The sequence below is a fragment of the Notamacropus eugenii genome, chromosome 6 (assembly GCF_028372415.1).
Source record: "Notamacropus eugenii isolate mMacEug1 chromosome 6, mMacEug1.pri_v2, whole genome shotgun sequence".
Taxonomy (NCBI): domain Eukaryota; kingdom Metazoa; phylum Chordata; class Mammalia; order Diprotodontia; family Macropodidae; genus Notamacropus; species Notamacropus eugenii.
In genome coordinates this window covers 172,717,816-172,744,980 of record NC_092877.1, presented here as the reverse complement: position 1 = coordinate 172,744,980, position 27,165 = coordinate 172,717,816, and the positions used below count along the sequence as shown (strand labels likewise).

At 34.4% G+C, this 27,165-nt stretch overlaps 1 protein-coding gene and 1 pseudogene across 1 annotated transcript in view; one reads left to right on the top strand and one right to left on the bottom strand.

Annotated features, from left to right (window-relative positions):
- The window catches only part of LOC140512186 (nucleophosmin pseudogene), a 355,194-nt pseudogene that overhangs the window by 61,791 nt on the left and 266,238 nt on the right, over positions 1-27,165 (top strand).
- The window catches only part of LOC140510842 (ankyrin repeat domain-containing protein 26-like), a 96,222-nt gene that overhangs the window by 11,925 nt on the left and 57,132 nt on the right, over positions 1-27,165 (bottom strand). Inside the window, 12 exon segments of the mRNA XM_072619717.1 lie at positions 6,370-6,592; positions 7,965-8,069; positions 8,071-8,168; positions 8,647-8,937; positions 10,981-11,116; positions 13,072-13,184; positions 18,588-18,684; positions 18,686-18,732; positions 21,168-22,124; positions 23,911-24,054; positions 25,645-25,828; positions 26,589-26,802. Of these exon segments, the coding sequence (XP_072475818.1) occupies positions 6,424-6,592; positions 7,965-8,069; positions 8,071-8,168; positions 8,647-8,937; positions 10,981-11,116; positions 13,072-13,184; positions 18,588-18,684; positions 18,686-18,732; positions 21,168-22,124; positions 23,911-24,054; positions 25,645-25,828; positions 26,589-26,802 (2,555 nt within the window). The 3' untranslated portion in view covers positions 6,370-6,423.

Here is a 27,165-nt window from a genome sequence, read left to right as displayed (position 1 = left end):
CCTACTCAAACACATCTAGTACAACAAATTTTTGCTCTCTAACAAATTTACAATTCAGTATGAAAACTAATATGTATATGTATATGCATGTGCATATATATATGTGTGTATGTATGCATATCTATATAGATAACAGATAGATGATAGATAGATAGATAGATAGATAGATAGATAGATAGATAGATGGATAGATAGATAGATACAGTAAAGAGAAAAAATCCAAAGTACAGTTGTTCCTTCCATATTGCAGGTTAGGGGTGTGGTGCCCCTGAGAATTACAAAGACTGAATAAAAAGTTTTGGCTCTCCCTTCATACCAGAGAAGCATGGATTTTTTTTCTTTTTCTTTTACAGGCTGTGTTTAGAGTACTTATTATAAAAAGTGGGTTGAGTATTTGGTCATAGACTCGGTGTCATCTGCTGGCCTTTGCATGTCATCTGTGGCTTCCACAAAGTTTTCCCCAAATTCCTTTTTAATTTTGTATGCTGATCCTCAATCTAAGGAAGCTGTGATGGCGAAAGTCATGAAGTGGAAGGACAACTGTAGTTAAACTCAAAATACTAGTCTAAGCTTACACAGCTAATTAAGTAGCAGAGATGTCATCTGGATATATTTTCAATATCAAAAAATGCCCTGATATGACTCTGTGAATTTTCCAGATATGTTAGGATTATATTTTCAGATACTTTCAAATCCAGATGATTAGTACTCTACCTTCCCCAGTTTATTATCTCCCAATTACAACTGTCCATCTTCAAAGGCATTTCATGCTCCCATGTTTTCATTTCTAGGAAAGACATGTGCCTGGTCCTGTACTGAACCATCCCTGTATTGAACCATCCCCTGTAGTAGCTAAGCAGCCAGTCTTTTATTTCATAAATGTATACAAAGAAGTTGTGGAGATTATTCCACTTTTAAAAATTAAATCTAACATGGTACTATTTTCAATCCTTCAACGTCAATGTGCAAAGCTCTAGGAGTGAGATCACTTGGTTCAGCACTTCCTAAAAAATTAAACAGATGTAGCAGTCAAAGTCAGAGGTGGTGCTAGCTTGCCCCATGTTCTTTTGGTTCTACTTAGCACACTGTACATCCCTACTTCTGGACTCAAAGTTTTGTGCAGAGAGCAGCATAACTATGGTCAGTAGAAGCAATGTGTAAAGATCTTTTGGAAGTTCCCCACAAGCAGTTTGGGGAAATTGTTGTAATGCTATGCTATGGAAATCTGTCTGTTACAACTGTCTCAAGTGGCTACCAAATCCAGTCATATCACTGAAAGATCTTCTTTACTGAATGGAAGAACTGAATATCCTTTTGCTAATCATTTTCAGATATGAAATCAGCTCCAGGACAGGGAGCTTGGCCCTTCTGTAGAAGTGGTAATGGGTATGAAAATGTCTTGGGGTCAGAGAATGGTACAAGGCTTATTCACTGCTAAGCACTATGATGATCACAGAAATGGCAGAGGTCCTCAATGTCATGGGTAGAAGCAGGATCCAGATTAGTCTAACACTGCATATCATCCAGAATGGGAGTCCAGTGGAACCAAGTAAGTGAAAGCTTCAGAGTCCCAGGTATCTGCAGTGACTGCTCCTAAGACTATCAACCCGCACACTGAATGTCTGTAAATCACCTACCTGAACTTGCACCAGCCAAAATGTCAGAGTAATCAGTAAATACTCTCTCCTCATCTCTTTGTTGACGCTGAAAGTCTCAAGAAATATTTTCCCAGAAAAATCCTGGAACAGAGGGATCAGCAGAAGGGGCAAACATTCTCTTAGCACATGAGGCTAGGAAAATCATTAAGGAGGGTTCCTCTTGCTGTGGCTCAAGGGGATCAGAGTAGAACTGGAGCTGTCCCAGACAGCTCCATCTCAGCAAACCAGGAGGAGATAATGAGCCCCAGGGCAGTGGAGTCTGCAACTGGTAACACTAGGACCCCAGGCGTGCCTCAGTACCCCAGGGGAATAGGGAAGACAGGATCACCAAGCGCTGAGCTTGACTATTCCCTAACTCAGCAGAGGAGACCTGCTGTAGCCAGAACACCTCCTCTCCACACTTAACACAGTAAGCTCCAGAACAACTCCAGGGAAACACAGAAAGTTTTCACCTGCCCTCTGCTTTCTCACACCAACCAGCTCAGCACCAGGTAAGCTGAAGCATTTAAGCTTCTAGCTGAAAGAAACAGAGGCTACAACACACAAAACCTCAAGTTCAAGGCCCAAGAACTGTGGGACAGAACCCCTTGAGCCTGAGAAGCAGAGATCTACTTTAAAAGCCAGGACAAGGATGATGATCATCATCATGAGAAAGAAGCAATGCAGAAAACAAAAAAGCATAGAATTTTCCTATGGGGACAAGAATCAAAGCAGGAACAAAAAAGACATCAGCATTGAGACTGCACTCCCATCTGAAACTTCAGTAGGGAAGATGAAATGATTGCAAGAACAAGGAGCACTCTTGGAAAAGCTGAAGAAGGATTTAAAAGTCAAATTAGAGAAACAGAAGAAAAACTTGGCAAAGATTTTAAAAATATGAAAAAAAAAAGAGTTCCTGAAGAGAACAACTCCTTAAAAAGGGAAATGGGACAAAGGGAAAAGAAAGTACAAAACTTAACTGGAGAAAATAAATCCTTATAAGGAACAATTGAACATATGGAGAAGGAGATGCAAAAGTTAACTGAAGAAAACAATTTGATAAAAATTAGAGTTGGGGAAATAGAAGCTAATGACTCCATAAGAAATCAAGAATCCGTCAAACAGAAACTAAAGAATCAAAAGATAGAAGAACATGTAAAATATCTAAATGGAAAAACAACTGACCTGGAAAATAGATGCAGGAGAGAAAAATCTAAGAATTATTGGTCTACCAGAAAGCCATGATAAAAAAAGAGCCTTGACAATATCTTCTAAGAAATCTTCCCAGAAGTTCTAGATTCAGAGAGTGAAATCGTCTTCAAAAAAATCCACTGTTGAGCTCCTGAAAGGGGTCTCAAAGCTAAAAACACCAAGGAATATCATTACCGAATTCCAGAACCATCAAGTGAAGGAGAAAATACTACAGCCAGAAAGAAACTATTCAAATATTAAGGAGCAACAGTCAGGATCATACAGGACCTTGCAACTTCAATAATAAAAGATTGAAGGAATTGGAATATGATATCCTACAAGGCAAAGGAGTTGAGAATACAACCAAGGATCAGTGACCCAAAAAGTTGAGCATAATATTTTGGGCAAGGAGATGCATAACAAATTAAATAATGAATTTCCAGATTTTCCTGATGAAAATGCCGGAGCTCAATAGAAAATTTGATCTTTAACACAAGTCTCAAGAGAGTTGTAAAAAGGTAAACAGGGGGAAAAATCTTGTTATTCAGTATGGGCATACATCCCTCTATGGGTTTACATCCCTCTAAGAGAAGATGGTACTTGTTAATCTTCAGAATTGCATAGTTATCATGAGATATATGTGAAATACATAAATAGATGGAGTGGGTATAAAGTAGATGATGTGATGATAAAAATGTGACTTAAGGATGCAAAGGGATTGTAACAGGAGATGTAAAAAGGAGGAGGAAGAAAACAGTAAATTACATCACAAGAAAAGACACAAAATTATATTACAGTACAAGGAAAGAGGAGAGGGAGATGAGTACTGCTTGATATTTACTCTCATCTGATTTGGTTCAAGGAGGGAACAACAAACTTAGGTATATAAATCTAACTAGCTCTATAGGCAGTAGGATGGAAGGGGGAAAGAAAAGGGAGGGGAGGCTTAAAGGAAGGGAAGAAGTAGCAAGGGTAAAGGGAAGTAAAAAGGAGGGAGGCTGAAAGAAGGAAAGGAAGACTGAGGAAGGTGGGGGTCAAAAATTAAAGCTATTGTGGAGGGGAAGTGAGAAGGAAGAGCTAAAAGCATAAACTGGGTGTAACAGGATGGAGAGAAAGACATAGATAGTAATCATAACTGTGAATGGGATAAACTCTTCCATAAAACGGAGATGGATAGCAGAATGGATTAAAAAACATAATCCAACAATATGTCATTTACAAGAAACACATTTGAAAAGGGTAACACAGGGTAAAAGTAAAACTTTGGAGCATAATATATTGTGCTTCACCTGACGTAAAAAAAAGGAGGGGTAGCAATGTTAATTTCAGACAAAGCAAAAGCAGGAAAAGATCTAATCAAAAGAGATAAGGAAGGAAACTATATCTGCTAAAAGGCACCATAGACAATGAGGCAATATCGTTACTAAACATATATGCTCCAAGTGGTATAGCATCCAAATACTTAAGAGTACTTCTACTCTAAGGAAGTTACAAGAAGAAAGAGACAGGAAAATTATACTAGTTGGACCCCTCAACCTCCCCCTCTCTGAACTTGATAAATCTATCTTCAAAATAAACAAGAAAGAACTTAAGGAGGTGAATAAACTCTAGATATGTTAGATATGACAGATCTCTGGAGAAAATTGAATAGGGATGGGAAGAAATATGGCTTTTTCTCAGTGGTACATGTTATATATACAAAAATTGACCATGTACTAGGACCTTGAAACCTCAAAATCCAGTGGAAAAAGGCAAAGATAGTGAATGCATCCTTCTCAGATGTTAATGCAATAAAAATTATATGTAATAAAAGGCATGGAAAGATAGATAAAAAATTCATGGGAAACTAAACAATCTAATTCTAAAGAATAAGTGGGTTAAACAACACATCACAGAAACAACCAACAACTTCATTCATGAGAATGACAATAATGAAACAACCCACCAAATCTTATGGGATACTGCAAAAACAGTTCTTAGGAGAAATTTTGTATCTTTGAATGCCTACATGAATAAAATCGAGAAAGAGGACATCAATGAATTGGGCATGCAGCTTTAAAAGCTAGAAAAAGAACAAACTGAAAGTCCCCAAGTAAGTAACAAATTAGAAATGCTGAAAACCAAATGAGAGATTAATAAAATTGAAATTAAGAAAACTATTGCACTAATAAATCAAACTGAGTTGGTTTTAGACTAGCTTTTTAAATAGTGATAAAAGAAAGCATCTAGTTATAAGTGACTTAAATGGTCATAAAGATGCCCCAAGTATTCCCAGTCACAAACTGTGAGAAAATAAGATTATTGAACAATATTTACCACACACCTTTCATGAATCTTTTCGCAGAGAAGAGAAGGGAGAAACAGATTGTTGATCAAGGAGCTGAAGAAGTAAGTACACAGGTATAGATCTCACACCAAAAGATTCAGTGAAACAAACTAATTAAAAAAGTAGTGAAGGTGAGCTGATTCCCAAAGCAAAAGAGTAAATATAATTCCTGTCTATGTACAAGTGAAACAAAGTGATCAGTTGAGGGTCAAGAAGGAGACTTTCACGTGGAATATTTTCCCCAAAACTGCAAAACTATTGGTTTTCAAAATGAAATTTTAATTAAAGTCTTCACAGGAAAGACAGGCTTATTAACTAACATTCATGTTTCCTTATCATATCTAAATCACACAGATGATTACAAGCTATTGCCCCCAAAAACTTAATCCTTTCATCTTGAAGGATTGATTAATTCATTCAACATGTACATTTTTGGGGCATTTTAGCAGTGTCTTTAGAAAAATGTAAACATTTGCTTGATTTAATGTTGATTGTATGACATTTAGCGTGTCAGTACCAGGAGGTCCTTAGAAATGGGCATATTTTATAAAGGGGTAGAAAGATGTCATAGGTGTACAGTATCTCTTAAGGTTCTAATCACTGTTGAAAAAAAACTTTTATACAAATAAGAACTAAAAAATTAAATTAAGGGATAATTCTTCATATTACATAAGATTGCTTTGCAAAAGATTTCTCTATGATGCTGTAAATAAAAAGAGAGTGTGTTCCTACAGGTATGGGTTTTTTGTGTTTATACAGTTGTTTGAGAAGGTCTGGAAAAAGAAACCCAGAAGAATCACAGAAAGACTATATTTTAAGCGTTAAGATGCCAATACCATGGGAAATTAAATCAGAGGAGATGAAACATCGTTTTAAGTACTGGTTGGTGAGGAAATAGTACTCAATTTAAAGAATAATTATATGGATGTCACTTGTCAAGGTTACATAAATTATATAAAACTTGGTATGACTATATCTGAGAAGTTAACAGATGATACATATAGTTGTAGATCTAAAAAAAATATTTTAATACTCAATATCTAGCATTTTAAAATATCATTAGGTAAAAGGATAGCCTTTAATAGATCATTTTCATACCTCACAAAAATCAATATGACACATTCAAAAATATTTAAATAGGAAATTTAACTAAGATTAATTATTTTGCATTTTAACTTTAATATAAAGGAAGACAAAAAATTCTAAATGACTAACCTTTGCCAAGAAAGCATTCACACTGCTTTCTAATGATGTTTTGTTTCAAATAGACTATCTTAAATTTCCTCTTGTTATAAAAGTTCCCCTGAGGAACAAAGTATTATTCCCAACATGTACTGGCTCCAGAAGTGGATTTGTAGTACCACTGGTGATTAAAATTAAATTATTTTGTTTTTCATTCACGAGTTGGTGTCTCCCTTCAGCTAGCCTCTCCTTAGTACTGTGAACATTTCAAAGCACAAACATGGTTAGAATTTTCCTTAAGTGTTTGGTGTTTTTTTTTTTTTGTTACTGCTATCATAATTGTGACTTTTCCTCAGTATTTAAGAAACTAATGAATACAATTAAAGTATGTAGGTTATGGAAGTTTTTGAATAATTGAGTTACTTCCATTAAGGTCCTTTCCCAGTAAATGATACAAAGAAACTGAGTGAAGAAAAAGGTTGTCAGACTGTTCTCGGAAAATTAAAAAGAAAACAAATAACAAAAGATACGTGTAAATCTGGGATTCCTTACTACTCTGATTCTAAAGAAACTGTCAAACTTGTGTTCTATAAATTGACATTGGAAATTAGTAGAGTAGTTTTAAGGGAATGAAACCTAGGTGATTATCCCAGGCAGTGCTTTCACAGTCTTTCCCTCAGGACTCAGGCATCATCAAATCACTCAGGGATGCAGTCTCTTGGGAGAAAAGGAGGTGACTCAGCTGAGGCTAAAAAATATTACTGAGGCTCTCAACTCTATAGCCAGTCCATAATACCTACTCACCATTGTCACCAAGATTTATAGTAAGTAAGTAGTATCTTTTGGCTATCCAAAACTTTAATCTAAAACCTTCTGCAATATTTGCTTTCCTTCCTTTCCCCTCCAATAATTTCTTTAAATGAGCTTTCACCTGTATAGAAACTGAAGGGGTCAGTTAGCAAGGGAATTGAGGTGCCAGGTTCGACTTGGTGTGTGTCAATATGTGTACTTCAGTTCTGCTTGTTACCACTAGGGGATTATTTACAATGTGTTACATATTGCTAGAACTGTCATACATTTCCAGAAATACTTTAGACCTTTAAGTATTCTCGTTTAGTGAAATGAGTATGATATTCTAAGGTACAAAACATTTAACTTCATCCTGGAAGGACTAATCTGTAGCAGACAGTAAAAAGAAATAATATGATATACTTAAAAATAAATAATTTTAATAGGATTATATATTGGGGACTGAAAGGGATTTCAGAAGCCACCTAATCAAACATGCTCATTTTAAAGATGAAAAAACTGAGGTCCCTCGAGGTTAAGTGACTTGCTGAACATAGTAAGCATCAAAGGCAAGATGTAAAGTCATGTTCTCCTCCTCTACAGCCAGAGCACCATTTTTCCAATATACCACATGGCATTTCTTTCTACCTAGTTAACATTTTAAAAAATCTTTGGTTTACTAACATATATCAAAGTATAGAATTTCTACAGTTACCATCGATTTCTCAATGAAGTCATCTATTTGTGCATCAAGGATTTGTTAAAATCAACATGGAAAACTATAAAACCAATCTGAGAAGTTGATGGACTGTTTTCTTAGTGTCTCTGTTTGGGCTTACCTGTCTAATTTGGTTGATACTGATATATTGTGTTTTAATTCTTTACAATAAAGCTGTCTATATTTCTCCATCTCTGCCTCGATAGAGTTTCTTTTTGTAGACTTTGGATTCCAGATCTCTAATTCGTTGCTCCATTTGGTTTCTTATTGAAGTATTATTATTTTCTCTTAATTGTTCTAAGTTGTTTTGCACTGTTGCTTGTGTCTAAACCAAATGGAAAATGAAGAATCAAGGCAGGAAAAACTGTCCAAATCTATCCTGAAAATTATAAGATATTTGCCACCATATTCTGTTAGGTTTCATTTTAACATCAGTCAGTGATTGAAACAGTTATTCTGAATTTCTAAAAATAGATTCTAACTTTAAAAGTATTCATTATAAAGGTCTGCTGAATTAAATTGGAACTCAAAAAAACACAACAACCCTATTTCTACTGGATGTTATTCATTAGTTCTCAATTGGTTCTTACCCTAGTGGTAACCCTATACACACACACACACACACACACACACATACACATACATATATACATATATATGTATACTTATATACATATATACATATATATATATAATTCTAAAAATTTTTGCTCAACTCCAGAATATGAATTCATAATAGGCAAAAACATCCTTAATCTTCATTTACATTGAAATATTTAAAATCATAGTAGTGATAAAGTAACCTGTAAGAATAGGTTGACTTCTTTTAGCTTTTCTATAATCCGCTGCTTTGCTTGTTCATCAATCTCATGTTTATATTGTTCTATTTCACTGCGTTCTAGCTTAGTGATTTCCAAATGATGCCTAAGATTAACTACTTCTTCTTCCAGTTCTCTTTTATACCCTTCCAGCTTGGCACATTTCGTTTGCAAAATTTTCACAGAAAATGGCTCTTCTCCTTGACTTTCATTAATTGATTTCAATTGGTTACATGTTGAATATTCTGCTTCCAATTGTTGTCTAAGGTCTTCAGTCTGTTTGTATAAGATATCATTTTAGCAAATCATACAAGAAAAATAAAAGTTTTCAACTTAAATACTAATTGAAAATTATTAAGATTAAATTACTTTTCATTCAGATACAAATAAAAATATCATTTTCCCCATATTACAGTTACAAAATGTATTTCCTGAAATGATGACTTGGGTAAATTGACGAATCAAAAACAAAGTTAAGAATGAAAGCACAAATCATGACCTTATATTACTAGCTCTCATACTCTGTATAAGCTACATTTAGTACTTGATGTCATAGTCTCTTCTGTGATCTTTAAGTTTTTTTCATGTGTCTTTTCTACCTAGCTTTAGTACAGTAAGCAGATATCAATAAAATTCACAATAGGAGAGCAATAAATTCTTCTTCATTTATGCTAGGCCTAAGGAAGCAAGAAATCTTATAAGGAATTGGAAAGAAACGAAATTCCTTTTTCTCATTCTAATGAGAACACTGATTAGATGCTGATAGACTTTACTGAGAAAGCAAATGCATTTATGTCAATTTGAAGGCCACATGGCAGGATGTTCTTTTACAGAGCTGGAGAAAATCAGGTCTTTCTCACCTTCAAAACTCAGGTGACAATGCCCAGGGAATACACCACATTTACCAGAGTTTCAATTGTGTAGCGACCCTCTTCCTGCTCCCCAAGTGCCTCAATAGAACAAACCAACAAGCTTAACAGGACTTCTACCTGTTATCCTTCTGACCCAGGGGGTTAGGTGATGGACTGAATTAAGCAATAAATAAAAAAAGTGGGACATTACCACCTTTCAAAGGGCAAAACCTCAATAAATGATAAGAAGTTAAATCTTTTTGATAAATATTGATGAGAACTGCAAGACAGCAGATATCATCCAGGAACATTAATGACCGGAAGATAAATATTTCTAAGGAGTCACTTGACATTAAAGAAAAAAATAGTACTACTACTACTACTTAACATTTACATAGTATTTGAAGGATTGCCAGTGCTACCTCATTTGAACAATTATGATATGGTTCAGGAAAGTATTAGAGCTGGGGAAATGTCTCAATGTTATCACATACTAGAATCTTGAAAAGCAGAAACAAATAGTTTCAGAAGAATTAGTAAATTTATTATTCTTCAAGCTGGGGGAAAATCTTTGCTTTCCTAAAACAGAAAAGCAATGCATAGGCCACACTGCAATAAAATAGTTTTCACCTGCTTACTGGTGGAATGAAAGGAAAATCTCCTAAGTCCTAGAGTCCTTCCTTCTCTTAAACCAACTCAAGACCTGTTTTCACAGAATGTCCTGAACTTTTAACTCTATGTTGTATTATGAAGGTTTTAATATCAGCAGTAATCACCTTGCAATGAAATTTGCTTTATTTGCTTTGTGTCATTTTTAAATCTCTTGAAGAATTACTGCTTTTTTCAATTGTTTAAGCTTATTAGATGTCTTTGGAGGTGGATTTTTGATACCTTTCAGAATATAGAAGCAGAGGGTCAGAGACAGCTCAGAAGTTCTAATAAGACTCCCTGCAAATACTGTCCCTAAAAGTCTTTGGAGTATTCTATTTCTTCAAACAGCTTGTTTCTCTTTGAGAACTCCCTAATTGTTAGAAAGATTTTCTTTACATCAAATCTAAATTTTTGTCTTTGCAACTTCCATTTATGAGCAAAACAAGTCTAATATTTCTCTTACTTGGCAAAGCTTTTAAATCCTTGAGAAGAGCTATTAACACAATATATTTAGATATAGTCTATTTGATATGAATTCTATAACAGCAGAAGAGGAAAATTTTCTAACATACATATCTAGATAGAAAGTCACTGGAGTCCAGAATTTTCAGGGAGATATAAAGACTCCAAGCTTGTTTACTGAATTCCTAAGAGTAGCAAGATGTGACTGGGCTTTAAAAAGAAAGTGTTGCCTTCGAAGTTTGGGAAAAATATAAATCTCAAGGATATTGGTGTCCAGTGCCCTGATACATAGCATAACTCTTTCAAAATGAATACAAAGTAAAGTCATTTTACAGTTTTCAATATAAAGGTTTACCTTATCTTTTAATGAATTAATTTCTGTATCCATATCCATTTCAGAATATGTTTGCTTCACACCCCCCTGGTAAACAACATCTCCTTTTTCATATTCTCTTAATTTCTTTTTTGTTGGTTTCAACAGTTTTTTAAATCTGTGAGAATGAACATAATAGTTAAGTCAAACCTTTTATAGTTTAAATATTATACAAAGAAACTGTATTATTTCTGACACACTACCTTAAATTATTTTCAATCACAGAAAGGAAAATAAATCAAAAAAGAGGTCTTGAACTCATCGGACAATATTTTCTTAAACAAAACCAGAGAAAAAACAGCCTCACTAATCATGTCATCTTTATTTCAAAAGATGTGTATTCATCCTCAGCTCTTCAGTAATATAACTTCATTGTAGTATATTCCCTAAATGATTTCTGGTTATCCTGTCATTTTTGTAGAAAGAGGGACACCTTCCAGTAATATAATCCAAAAACTAGAAGATAAATGCATTTATTTTGAAAGAAAAAAAAGATGTTTTACAGTGATATGTTGTGCCTTGGTTATTTTAATTGTGGATTCGTGTAAAGTAACTGGTGAAGTATTTAATGGTCTCAGCCCACAAAATAGTAATGATATCATTCAATATTATTAGGATACAAATTTTCATTTAAAATATTCCTTTAATGGATGTATATAGGTAGTCCCTAACTTGTAAAGTCAATTGGATTTCAAAAGTTACTGTGTGAATTGACTGCTTGGAACATGGAAGACATTTTCCCCCTTAGAGCTAGTACCCGAAAAAGCAGTTCAATAGAAGCCCACCAAATCCTAATTTAACCATGATACAGTTGAATTCCCTTCCTGGGAAATACATGATGATTTGGAAACTTTCCTCTGCCAGTGAAATAGCAGCCTTTAGCCTGTGGTCAGAGGATCTGATACCTCAGCAGTGATGGTCTCTTGCCATATTTAATTAAAATTCATCTATTGAAATTCAATTAGAAAGTATTTAGGTGCTTACCTTTAAACATTGTGATAGAATACAAAAATTAGACTGACCCTGTTTCATGCTCTCATTCAAGTGGAATATAAGATATATGTGTAGATGAATGAGATATACAGCAAATTGTAAGAGCTTCTGGGGAGTGTAACAGACATTTTGATGTCAAGTCTGATGATAAAGGTTATTTCTTATCAACAACACAGATCAGAATAAGCCACAAAGAGGAGGTGCACTTGGGTGATGATGACTGCAGAGGCCATGGGTGAATGTCACAGGCACAGGGAATGTTTTGAATTACAGAGAATGGTAGTTTCACAGAACCTTAAGTTGTGGAAGAGGGAATGATATCATTTAAGTGTGGAAAGGCAAGCTGCTGCCACATTCTGAAGGGCCTTCAATACCAGGGCAAGATATTTTGTAGGGTCTAGCTCAAAAGTCACATCCTTAATGGAAGTTTCTTGATCCCACAAAGTCAGAAGAGGCCTTTTCCCCCTTCAGTTTCTGACTGCATTTTCTTTGCACAATTCTCAATCACTTATCACATTCTTATTTGAGATCACACACGTTATTTGAGTCCTTGAATTACCACTTTTTCTAGATTATAATCACCTTCAAAGCAAGACTGCACATTAATCATCCACCTCTGTTGCTCCAGCGACAAGGACAGTATCTTATATACAACAGATGTTGAATAACACTTTTTGAATGAATGGCAAGTAAATAAATTAATAAACAATGAAGGAAACAAATTAGGAGGGAGAACATAGAGACTTATCTTACAGAAACACTTATGTGCAGAAATAATATACTTAACAAGAGACTGTCAAATGCTGTACCATGTAATTCTGGAATACATACTTTAAAGTACAAGTGCTATACAGAATTTTATTACAGCTTCAAAGATGCAGGGAAGAAAGCTTATTTTTCAGCAGTAATTTAGTGAATTAAATGAAAGTGAAAAAAATTCTTTGTTCATGTAGAATTATACATGCTATACTGATGCAAGCATTAATACACAAAATCAATTTGTACTTAGGATTTAACAAAATAATTAAATCCTTGCTTACTTAATTTTTAAATGAAAATATCTACAAAAAGGAGTCTTACCCACTGAGGTCTTTCTGTAATTCATCATTTCTCTTCAGTTCTCTTTCTAGACGACTTTCCAGAGACTGATTTAATTCAGTGAGTTTCTTTAATTTTTCCCTTTCAGTATAAAGCTTTAAAAAGATTTACAAACAAAAATATTACAACTGAAATGACGGTTTTTTTTTACTTTTAGTTTTCCATTTATTCTTTTTTTCCCTTGTTTTAAGGGAATGATCTTATTTGTTTTCAATGTTCAAAAATCACTTCCATATATCCTAGACTTTTTTCCACTTCCTTCCTTCCTCCCCACTCACTCCCTGAAATGGCATACAGTCTTATATAGGTTCTACATGTACATTCCTATTAAATGCAAGTTGCATAGAAGAATGAAAATGAATGAAACAAAACAAAATGTAATACAAAAAAAAAATGATCTGCCTCTATCTGTGATCCAATTCCATAGTTCTTTCTCTGGATGTGGAAGGCATTCATTGGAAATTTTTTTAAGTCCATGCATTTCAATGAAGTACTAAGTCTACTAGAAAAATTTCTCTCACACTGTGATTGGTGCTGTGTACGAAGTTCTCCTGGTTCTGCTCCTTTCACTCAGCATCAATTCATTTAAGTTTTTCCAGATTTCTCTGAAGTCTTCCTGTTCATCGTTTCTCATAGCACAATAGTATTCGATTACATTCATATACCTCAACTTGTTCAGTCATTGCCCAATTGATGGATATCCCCTTCATTTCTAGTTTTTGGCCATCACAAAGAGAGCTGCTATAAATATTTTTGTTCGTGGGGACCCGTTCCATTTCTATGATGTCTCTGGGATAGAATCCCAGAAGCAAAATTTCTAGGTCAAAGGGTATGCCCATTTTTGTGTCCCTTTGGGCACAGTTCCAAATTGCTCTTCAGATTGGTTGGATCAGCTCACATCTCCATCAACAATGAATTAGTGTTCCAATTCGCCCACATCTTCTCCAACATTTATCATCTTCCTGTTTTGTCATGTTAGCCAATCTGATTTTCCAATTGCAGGAGCCAAGATGGTGGAGTGATCAGTAATTGCTCTCTCCCCTTTTTGACCTTGAAGAGCCCAGAGAATATCTATCTCCCTGGGAAAAATCCTGGAATGGTGGGAGAAGTGGAAGGGGTAAACAGTCTCTTAGCCCATGAGGCTTCCTCTTGCTGTGGCTGAAGAGGACCAGTGCAGGACCAGAGCTGTCCCAGACAGCCATATCTCAGAAAACCAGGAAAAGATACTGAGCCCCAGTGGGTGAAGCCAGCAACCACCAACATCAGGACCCCAGGTGTGCCTCAGCATCCCAGGGGAATTGGGAAGACACTAGTGCAGACAGGATCACCAACTGCTGCACTTGCCTATGCTCTAGACCAGCTGAGGAGACCTTTTGTGACCAGACCATCACTCCCTGACACTTAACGAGCTAGCTCCAGGATAATTGTGGGGAAACCCAAAAAGACCTCACCTGACCTCTGCTTTTCAGCACCAACCAGCTCACCATCAGGTAAGCTGCAGCATTTCAGCTTCTAGCTGAAAGAACCAGAGGCCACAACACACAAAGCCTCAAGTTTAAGGCAGAAGAACTTTGGGACAGAGCTCCTGGTACCTAAGATGCAAAAATCTACCTAAAAATAGGGAGAAGGGTGATTTTCATGTGTAAGAAGTAAAACAGAAAAGAAAAGACCATAGAATCTTCCTGTGGGGACAAGGACTAAAATAGAAATACTAAAGAGGTCAGCATTGAGACTGTACTCCCACCTGAGACTTCAAAAGGGTATATGAACTGATCTGAAGCACAAAGAGACTTCTGGAAGAGCTCAGGAAGCATTTTAAAAGCCAAATTAAAGAAATAGAAGAGAAACTGACCAATGACTTTAAAGATATGAAAAAAGAATTCACTGAAGAGAACAGCTCCTTGAAAAGGAAAACTGGACAAATGGGAAAAAAAAGTGCAAAATCTAACTGGAGAAAACAATTCCTTAAAATAAACAATTGGACAGATGGAAAAGAAGATGCAAAAGTTAAGCAAAGAAAACAATTTGATAAAAAATTAGAAACTGGCAATGATTCTATGAGATATCAAGAATCAGTCAAACAGAATCTAAAGAATGAAAAGATAGAAGAAAATGTAAAATATCCAATTGGAAAAACAACTGACTTGGACAATAGATCCATGAGAAAAATTCTAAGGATTATTGGTCTACCAGAAAGCTATGATGAAAAGAAAGAGTCTGGACAATATCTTCCAAGAAATCATCAAGAAAAATTGCCCAGAAGTCCTAGATACAGAGGGCCAAATAGTCATCGAAAGAATCCACTGTTCGCCTCCAGAAAGAGATCCCAAATTAAAAACACCAAGGAAAATTGCTACCAAATTCCAGAACTATCAACTGAAGGAGAAAATACTGCAGGCAGTCAGAAAAAAAAAATCAAATATAGAGGAGCTACAGTCAGAATCACACAGGACATTGCAGCTTCTACATTAAAAGACTGAAGCAATTGGAAAATGATATTCTATAAGGCAAAGGATCCGGGACTGCAACCAAAGATTAATTATCCAGGAAAATTGAGCATAGTATTTCAGACAAGTGGATAGACAATCAATGAAATAAGGGATTTCCAAACCTTCCTGATAGGTCAGAACTCAACAGAAAATTCAGTCTTCAAATGCAGGTCCCAAGAGAGTCATAGAAAGATGAAAAGATGAAAAAAAAATAAACCTTGTGACTCAATATAGGCAAACCATTTACATTTCTATAAGGGATGATGATACTTGGTAATCTTGAGAATGGTATGTTTATTATGATATATAACAGGTATATACATAGATAGAGGAATTGGGTATAAATTAAAAGATGTGATAATAACAAGTGTGATTTAACAATGTGAAGGGATTGTAACAGGAGATGTGAAAAGGGGAGGCAGAAAAAAATAAATTACATCACAGGAGGAAGCACCAAAATATATTACAATATAGGGAAAGAGGGGAAGGAGATGAGCATTGTTTGAGAGGTGCTCTCATCTGATTGGATTCAAGGAGAGAACAACAAACTCAGCTCAGTACAGAAATGCAACTTGCTCAATAGGTAGTAGAAGGGGACGGGGAAAAGAAAAGGAAGGGCAGGTTAAAAGGGAGAGAAGAAGTAGTAAGGGAAAAGGGGATTAAAAGGGAGGGGTGCTGAAAGAAGGCAGGGAAGACTGAGGGAGGCGGTGGTCAAAAATTAAAACTCTATTTTGGAGGGGAAGGGAGAAGGGAGAACTAAAAGCATAAAAAAGGGGCAAGGGGATGGAGGGAAAGAAGCAGAGAGTATTTGTAACTGGGAATGTGAATGGGATGAACTCTCCCATAAAACAGAGATGGATAGAATGGATTAAAAACCATAATCCAACAATATGTTGTTTACAAGAAACACATTTGAAAGGGGGGCATAACACAGGGTATAGGTAAAAGGTTCAAGAAGAATATTTTATGCTTCAGCTGATGCAAAGAAAAGCAGGGGTAGTAATCCTAATCTCAGACAAAGCAAAATCAGAAATAGATATAATCAAAACAGATAAGGAAGGAAATTATATCCTGCTAAAAGTCACCATAGACAATGAAGTAATCAATTTCCTAGCTAAACCTATATGCTCCTAGTGGTATAGTGTCCAGATTCTTAGAGGAGAATATACAAGAGTTATGGGAAGAAATAGACAGCAAAAGTACTCTATTGGGGTCCTCAAACTCCCCCTCTGTAAACTTGATAAATCTAACCTCAAAATAAACAAGAAAGAACTTAAGGAGGTGAATAAAACTCTGGATAAGGTAGACATGATAGATCTCTGGAGAAAACTGAATAGGGATAGAAAGGAATATACCTTTTATTCAGAGTGGTATGGCACATATATACAAATTAACCATGTACTAGGGCATAAAAACCTCACAATCCAGTGCAGAAAGGCAGAGATAGTCAATGTATCCTTTTCAGATCATAATGCAACAAAATCATAAGTAATCAAAGGCCATGGAAATATAAATAAAAAATTAATTAGAAACTAAATAATCCAATCCTAAAGAATGAGTGTGTTAAATAACAAATCATAGAAACAATCAACAACTTCATTCAAGAGAATGACAATAATGGGACAACCTAACAAACCTCGTAGGATACTGTAAAAGCAGTTCTTAGGGGAAGTTTTGTATCTTTGAATGCCTGCATAAATATAATAGAGAAAGAGGAGATTAATGAATTGGGCATGCAACTGAAAAAGCTACAAAAAGAACAAATAGAAAATCCCCAAATAAATACCAGATTAGAAATACTGAAAACCAAAGGAGAGATTAATAAAATTGAAATTAAGAAAACTATTGAACTAATAAATAAAACTAAGAGTTGGTTTTATGAAAAGAAAAAGAATAAAACTGATAAACCTTTGGTCAATTTGATTAAAAAAAAGAAAGACAACCAAATTACCAATATCAAAATTGAAAAAGGTGCACTCACCTCCAATCAGGAGGAAATTGACCAATAATCAGAAATTAATTTGCCCAACTGTATGCCCATAAATTCGACAATCTAAATGAGATGCATGATTATTTTAAAAAACATAAATTCCCCAGATGAACAGAAGAGGAAATTGAGTATTTAAATAACTCCACCTCAGAAAAGGAAATTGAAAAAAATCATCAAAGAACTCTCTACGAAAAAGTCTCCAGCACTGGATGAATTTACAAGTGAATTCTATCAAACATTTAAAGAACAATTAATTCCAATACCATATGCACTATTTGGGAAAATTGCCGAAGAAGGGGTCCTACCAAATTCTTTTTATGATAGAAATATGATTCTGATGCTTAAAGCAGGAAGAACGAAAACAGAGAAAGAAAATTATAGACCAATTTCTCTAATGAATATAGATGAACTGACACTGCTAAAAAAGGATCCTTTTCATTAACTCCAGATACAACTATAAATATCAATTTAAACATAGCTTATAAAGCCAAAACAAATATGGAGAGATTTGAAAATGATTCATCTTACTTAAAACAACAAAGCTTTCCTGGGACTTTGCTACAAACTATTTCTTTTTTTTCTTTTTTTTTTTTTGAAATACTTCTTATTTGATTTCAATAAAGGTATTCCATATACTAATAATATTAATAAATTTAAAATAATGAAATCTTCATTACTTACTTGATCAGGGAAATCAGAAAAGTTATGGTGAGAAAATGAATGTAAAGGGCTTTCTAAATAAAAAGTATGATAGAAATGATTTAATTATTATTGTTACTTGGAAAAACATCTCCTTCTTTGTGACAGGATAGATAACCAAATTGTCAACCCCATAAAAAGTGAATAAAATTATTAAAATTTAAGTGTACAAATGGTGGAAGTTATAGGTTTTGTTCTAAATCAATTTAAATGATAGGCACAGTGTTCAGAAAATATATAATACTGGTGAAAAAGAAAGAAATGTCACGCCGAACACACTATTCATAAGTGACAAATTACTGATTTTTTTGCATACATACTTTACTTTTGGTTTCATCTCTTTCCTTCGGGAGTTTCTTTTCAACTTCAAAATCATTTTGATCAAATGATGTAATCTCTAGTGAAGTTTTTGTCATGTTGTTCTTTTAAGGCATCAACAAGTTCTTGTTGCTTTCTCACTGTAGTCTGATAGAAATATGTCCAAATTATTTCTATTACAGATTTCATGAATAAATACCAGCTCATATAAAATGAATATACCTGCAAAATTAGCTGATATCAGTATTTTCACATGCACCTTAATTTCATCAACATATTCATAATCATCATAGATTTGGAGCTAGAAAAATCTTAGGGAAAATTTATACAACCACCTCATTTTGCAGATGAGAAAAAGTAAACCCTAAAGAGGTTAAATGAATTACTCAAGGTCATAATGGTACTAGTTAATAAAGGAAGGATTGGAACTTTGCTCCTGAGATTACAAAGCTCTTTTGACTATATCCCTCCATTCAGCATGGATCAAATGCTGTCTTCCTACTTGTTGAGTATACTCCTCACAAAGTAAAGGATTCAGCCTGATTTCCTCATTGTCTCTTTTTGAGAAGAATTATATCATCTCCAAAGCTTCCTAGGGACTAAAATTGTTTTTATGTGTAATTCACATGGAAGGTGATGGAATAGGGGAGAGAAGAATATGGTTTCTTCTACTTGATAGAAACATTAGGGTTTCCCCTTCCATTATTCAGAAAACTTAACTACCTTATATCTATGCACCTGCCCTTATAAGAAGGAGGACATCTATAAGAGAAGGTTGCATTTTCCTTGCTCTCATAGTTTCTCATGGAGAATGAAGTTAAGCACTGATATGCTTGTCAGGTTTGGCAAGAGCACTTGACATGAATGATTTGGTTTGCCCAAAGCCAAAACAATAACAAAAATAAGGTTGATAGTTACCCTTCACATCTTCTTTGCCAAGTCTTCAAAGCAGTTCCTTTTTCTGTTAGGGTAGGAATTACACTCCTGGTTGCAATCAATGGACAGAAAAGGGGGAAACTATAGAAAGTATGATAGTTCTCCCACTTATGTATATATAGTATGGCGCAAGGTCTCACTTTTGTAAAGGGAAGGCATATCATTTCATCTCATTTCATTCTCTAACCTACAAGGAAGACCTACATAGATATATTCCTTCATACACATGTATATATACATACATATACACACAGAAATACACACATGTATATGTATATACAGATATGCTACAAAAAATCCTGTTCATTTTCTCTATATAGCAAAGCAAATTATTGCAAAATTACTAATAGTAAATGAAGCCAAAAAGCAAAGGAAATCAAATTTTTTCTCTTATTGGATAAGATTAAGTACCTTGTAAAAATAAATCTAACTAAAGTCTGGCAACCTTTTTGATGGAAAGTTTAAAGAAGCCAATGTAAAGTTTTGAAGAGTAAAATTGTTATAATTCATTGAATTCTTACAAGTAAACTAAATTCTTGTATGGAATGACTAGATTCAAACACGTGATCATATATATTATAAATAACATTTAAAATTTTTTTTTTACGAAATTGTTACCCAGTTTAATATTTGGTAGACCTGGCACCCATTGCATATATGAAAAATCATAGATAATGAGAATTGCTATTAAACTGTACAAAGCTATTCATCTTCAACAAATAAAAGTCAGCGATTACACAAACTGCAGTTTTGGAGACTGAGCAAGAATTGTTAGTAAAACAGTAAAAAATAAATACTGAGATAAATAAAAAATGAGTAGGGAAAGAAAAACAATTTTTAAAAAATAGGGCTAGTACCACACAAAAAAATTAATGCTTAAATCATAATCATATTGTTAAAATAGAATTCTTGTTCTAAATTTTAAAGGAAAGTAGTGCCTGGTCTCTGGAATTTAATTAGTTCACAGTAGTTTGAATTACAACTAGTGAGAGCGATAAGCATGGTTAAATAGTTATGAAAAGGAAAACTGTAATATTCCACAGAATCTCAACTGAGATGTCTCACTTGAATTGTTACATTATTCCTAGCAAAATTTTGTAGGATTATTCTTAAATTTTACCATTTCAAATTATTTATTCCATTGCTGTATTAAAATAGAATATTAGGCATATTTTTAGAATGATAAATTTATCAGTATTTATGCCCAAGTATCTAACCCTGTCTACATTTATTAAATCAAAATTTCATGGACTACATAATTTGTTTAAGCAGAGTGAGTCTGTTTCTCTAAAAAATGATTTTATTTCATTTTCTATTTTATTTTTATACTATTATTTTGATATTTATCAATATTCTCATTTATTTAATCAATTCTTTATATTTTATTGTATTATGTGTTATATTTTATAATTATTATGTTTACCTCTATTAATAATTATGCATTATTATATTATTATTTCATTATCATCTATATTCTATTATTGATTCTCATTCTCCTTCTTACATATCAGAATTTTTACAAGGAAAGTTAGTGATATCATCTGCCTGCTATAAATTCAAATTTCTAATTTATCTTCATGAAGATTTCTTTGATTTTCATTTCAAAAAGTTAAATGCTTATCAAATGATATTATATAAAGGCCTACCTCTCCTTCTACTTTCTCCTTTTCATATTTACACATTTGTTCTCTTATGTGGTTACATTCCCTGGTTAATTCTTTATTTTTCTCTTCTATCATAAGAACTTGTTTTCCAGTGCCAGCACAAAAGTTATTGAAGCGATCCATAAACTTTCCACGGATATCACTCAATACATTTTCTGTAATGACGTCTTTGTTTTGGGCGTCTTCAAGCTGTTTCTGAAACAACATATTTTCCCTCCAGATTTGGGCTAATATCTCTTGGAGAGATTCATATTTGACAACATATTTTTTCAGTTTTTCCTTTTCCAGTTGAATTATGTGTTCAAATTCCTTTGCTTTATGTTGGGCCTGGGTTAATTCTTTTTGTGTGCTTTCTAAAATGAGTGTCTTTTCTCTGAGGGAATCACGTACACAGTTTAGCTCACTTTCTAAACTATTGGCTTTACTTTCAGCTTTAGAGAGCTCTTGAGAAAGGACGCCACCGTTGTCTCTTAGACTGGACAAGTCATGATTTAGTTTATCCTGTAAACGAAGCCATTCATCTCGTGATCCCTGAAAGCTTTGTTCAAGGGCTAGCTTTGATGTGTGGTTTTGTTCATGACGGTGAATAGCAGAAGTCAGACGGGAATGATATGATGAAATTTCTGTCTTTAGTGTGTCTCTGTTTCGTTTTGCCTTCTCCAATTTAGAATTCAGCACTTCATTCTCAGCTGTCAGAACATTTACTTGTCCACTGTACTGGGATATGGTTTTTGTTAATGCTTCTTCATTCAGTTGTAATTTCTTTTGAAGTTCATCAATCTTTTCTTTTAAAACTTCAATTTCTTCTGTACAGTGATTTTCTTTTTCCTGATGCTCCATTTTTACTGTATCTAGTTCAAGTTTGAGCATGGCAACTTCATCCTGTAGGATTTGATTTTTATCCAGTAGACATTTTTCTATTTCATTGCTCTCAGGAACCTAAACATAATAAGCAGGAAAAAATGCTACTCAAAATACAATTATGCATTCTGATTTTTCCTTAGATTTCAAAATAAACCCCAATGTGCCAAGGAGCATAATGTATTCCCCAAAAAAAAGTAAATTGAAGGAGTTTCACTTATTTCACATTTCTGTCAGACTCAATTTTGTCAAAAAACGGGTCTCAAAAAGTGTCTCATCAATCAGAACATATGTACTATATTTTTGGGCCCCAAATCTGTCTGACTTTCAGCATATTTGATTTTCTTTGCTGTATCCATTCTATCCCACACTGGTTAGTCATAGTGTTATACTATGTTATATATGTTATACTATACACAGGCTGTTTAATGTACTTTGCAAAGTGCTTCTGATACCTCATCTCACCTAAGCCTTGCAACACCCTTATGAGGGAAATATATTATTCTCCCCATTTTACAGATTAGGACTTAAATTAGGAGACTTATTAGATAACCTGACCACTATCACACTTAGTAAGTATTTGAAGCAGTATTCCAATCCAGGTCTCTTCAGACTCTAAATCTAGCACTGTTTTCCAATAGCTACTTTCCTCTTAGGTATTGAAGATTTACATTTAGGTCTACAAGGATCTACATTTACAGTCACTGTCTTGGTACAATTAGCTTAGCTCCAGACCAGTGAAGAAGTAATAGACTTAAATTGTCTTAGTGTAAGTTTTGGGGAAAAAGATCTGTTTTCTGATAGATCCTTGGCATTTTCATAGCATCATGGTTTTAAACTTTTAGAAGTTATCTTGTCCAAACTGCTCATTTTACAGATTGGAAAAGTAAGACTTGGAGTGTGCTCAGTAGAGGGTAACCTAACCCTAATCAACCAATTTTAAAGGAGTAATGAAAGAATTATTGAGGCTAAAGTATAAAAAATTTATATTTCAGTCTCATCATAATAAAACAGGTCCAGGAGCATTGGGGCCCATTCAGGACCTATGGAAAGAGCTATATCAAAAAGCTAAGAAGCCCCATTCTATGAGATCCCTTCTGTAATGCCAGGAGGAGGGTGTGAAGAGGTATCAGCTGAGTTAAATAAATTATTCCAGTGCCCAGGCACCAAACGATTGATCACTAAAGACCAACAACCCAAAGGATTTACTTCAAACCACTGTTGAAAAAAAGAGGAAAATGCACAATTCTGAATTTGGCATTTCTATCATGCTGAGCAATGATGAATGTGAATGAATGAATCCTTGTAATGAATAGAGCCTTATACCAGAAATTTAAGTGAAATTTATTCTTGCTGAAAATACTTTTATTTCTTTTCTTTCATGGAACATGAATGAGACAGCAATGTGAAGCAGACCAAAGTATTAACATATGTTTTCTTGTAACCCTTATTCTCTGCCCTGGAAAGCACAAACAGATGAAATCACTTAATCAAGGAAGAAAAATGGTTTGTGTATGAGGTGTCGCCTTCTGCATGGTTGCATTCCTTTCTTCCCCTAGAGGTTAGTGACCCTGATGAGCTGCTCCTTTCCCATGTCCAGAAAGGGCAGATGCACTACTGAGAACCAGAGTTTTTTTTCAGTAGCAGTAACCTAGAATCTCTGGAGCGATCATTCCATTCAAAGAAAAGAAACAACCAAGCAAAACAAACAATCTGTGCTGATTTTGGTCACCACACATGTCCCAACTGGTCTTCTGAAGACAGGTGAACATGACTGAGGGTGACAAATATGTCCAAAAATGAAGAACAGAAATCCTGACTTTTTAAATATGTAGTTAGATTGGAAAATGACCAAAGTGAATACCTCAGAAGTCTGAGTCATTGTGGAAGCAACAACTTCTTTTTCTTTCTGCCTCAAAAGAAGATTACTCAGAATTGTGGCTTGCAAAGCTCTGGCTCTCTGCTCCTGAACAAGTTGTCTTTGAATGTCATTTAGCTCTTCTTCAACCTGGGGACAACAATTTCATAAAATGTTTAATCATCTTTTTCCTTCAAAAGTCAGCAAAATCATTTTACCTTTAATTGCAATATAGAATCTGAAAAAGGACGGAAAATGGATTTTAAAAATTTAAGAAAAGTAGGCTACTGAAAATGAAAAGCAACAAGATGAGCATTTCAAAATTGTAAAGGAACCTCAACGACTATTCAGTCCAATCCATATCCATTGTTACGTATCTAACACTTACCAGTCTCAGCTTCAAGGCTTTACAGGTGGGGGAAGCCACCTTGTCTCAAGGCAGCTCATTCTATTTATGACTTCTTCTATGTGTTAGCAATTTTTCCTGACATTAACTCTAAAAATGTACTTTTTGCCACTCCTATTCATTGCTCTCAACTCTGTCCCTTAGGATGAGGCAAGGCAAGCTTCATCCTTCTTCCACATGACTGTCCTTCAACAACTTGAAGACATAAGGATAAACATCTCCAGTTCCTTTAACTGATCCTCATATGTCATAGACTCCAAGGACCTTCCTCATTCTGTTCACCATTCTGCTTACTAGCTACCATCATTAAATAAATGAATTAAATAGTACAAGTGAAGTGTACTCAGATCAGAGTAAAGAGACAATTTCCTGTTTTGTAAGCTATGCTTCTCTGAATGGGATGCAAAATTGCGCTAGCTTTTTCATGGTCAAATAAGAGCACTGACTCAATTTCAGTTTAGAGCTGACTAAGATGCCTACAGCTTTCCTGAGATAGTGCTTTCCCCAACTTGTAGATTTGAAACTATTTTTGAAACTATTTTTCTATCTAATTGTATAACTTTACATTGATCCTTACCGAATTTTGTCTTATTAATAGATTCACTCCAGTGCTCTGACATATGAAGACTTTGCCTTTCCTCCATTTAGAAAGGCTTGAAAGATGTTAATTGCATAAGAATTGCAATAATAAAATAATAAAAGATAAAGATGCTAGAGAACAATAAACTATTTGGAAACACTGAAGGATGGGTGCTAAAGTGCAATACAAGGAAGAGAAAAAGGGATTGAACTTGCAATTTCATTGTCCTAGAGAATTTTCAGGTAAGGAAACTCCCTCTATCAGTGTGCTCTGGAACTTATATTCTTATAGAGGCTGAGAATAGAGCAGTGCTGTCAAATAGATCCCCCCAGTAATGAGTTTGTAGGCAGTTTTGGGGAAATTTGAAACCTCTGGCCTGGGGTCTACTGTGATGAATTGCCCAGGGTCACTCAGTGAGGAAGTGAAACATTTGAACCCAGGTCTTTCTGGATTTGAGTCCAGCTCTATGTGAGACATACTTTCCAAAGTACCAGCTCCGTTTAACTTTTTACATGGTTATTTAGACCATAATTTTGCATTCAAATGCTAAAATAGGGGAAATTTTTAATTTGTGTTACATATATATGAGTGCATATTCACAAATGATTGAACCCAACTTACACATATTAGACATAAAAATTGTAGTCATTTTTAGGATTCAAAAGACTGGAGTATTCATCTCCCCACTCCCAGGGAACCCATAAATATTCTTAACAAAGAAAGACAGAAATAGTGACTTTAGATTCCAAATTACCTGTTGCAAATGATTTCTTATTGTTCTCAGTTCAACTTCCAGAGATCTGAGAGTGCATTCAAGTCGCTGGTTAAGACCCACTGCTTTGCTATATTGTTCTTCTTTTCTTCTGAACTGTTCTCTGTTGTTTTCAAATAGCATTTCTGTAGTCACTCGCTTCATTTCCTCTTGGTTCAGTATAAACCTAGATTAACATTGCCTTTTAAAATGACAGTTCAGTAGAAATATGGAATATAATGCCATATAATGCCATGTAATGGATGACTAAAGGAAAATAATATTAATTTACAGGCAACTGGATCCATGTAGGGAACTCACCGTCAAGATACTCCCTCTATTAAGGGGGATTGGTCCGTGCTCTACAATTTTGTTTTTAGAGAGTTATCTGTAGCACTGAGAATTAACATAACTTTCACAGACTCGAAAACTCAGGATGTGTCAGAAATGAGACAGGAAGCCATTTCTCTATCCAGGCTACTCCAGAGTACTAAACTGCTACCAAAAATGTATCATATAGTTGTTTAGGTGTTTTTGGTTTTTTGATTCAAAGAAGAGAAATTCCATAAATTGGATATAGTTGGAATAAATGACTTTTTCAAAAGTCCTGAGGTTTGATGTGTTTGAATGACTCTGGTAAAAAGTGTAGAGGGGGATGTAGATAAAATTCCATCCATTTTCCCATTACTATTGGTTATTCAGAGTTGATTTTTTACCTCATTTTGAAAAAAATAAATTGCAAGCAATTGTGCCATAGTTTTGAAAATTCACTGAAATTGCAACCCTTTCAGATGTCCATAGGGTAAAAAGGAATAAGAAGGGCTTGTTCACAATATTCTTTCAAAGACATGATATTTTTGCCTTCCTAATTTCAAATCCTCTGTCACATTTCTACAATGTTAAGAGAAATGTTTCCAAGGTTTTCTTTAAAATCGTGAGTTGCATACCTAATACTACATAGTTCTCTGTTCCATTCTGCTTTTTGATGATCTAACTGAGATTTCATTTCTCTTGTTTCTGATAATTCTTCACGCAGTTCATTAATCTGGTTTTCTAAACTTTTAACTCTTCTGGCGAGTAATGTACAATGTGCTTTTTTACGTTCGACTGATCGATCATATCTAAGAACTACATCCTCAATTTTCAAACGTCTGTTAGGATCTGTACACAGAAAAACACAAGTCAATAAAAATATGAGTGTCTTAAAATCTTCAGGAAAGTAGCAATACACTTAGAATTCAAATACTCTGGTAATGACAAAATAATATCTATGTATGTAAATCCTACAAATATAGTAAAATATTACTTGGTCACAAGATTTGCATTGAATGTAATATAACCTATTTCCCCATGGACATTGTGAACAATTAAAAAGAATCTCTATTTTACACATTACTTTCTAAAAATATTTGAAAGTTCATAATTCTTCACAATATGAGAAAAGTATATGTGAAAAGTAAATATTAGAATGTGTACTCTGAGTTGGACAAATAAGATGAATAAAATGTATTATATACTTAATAT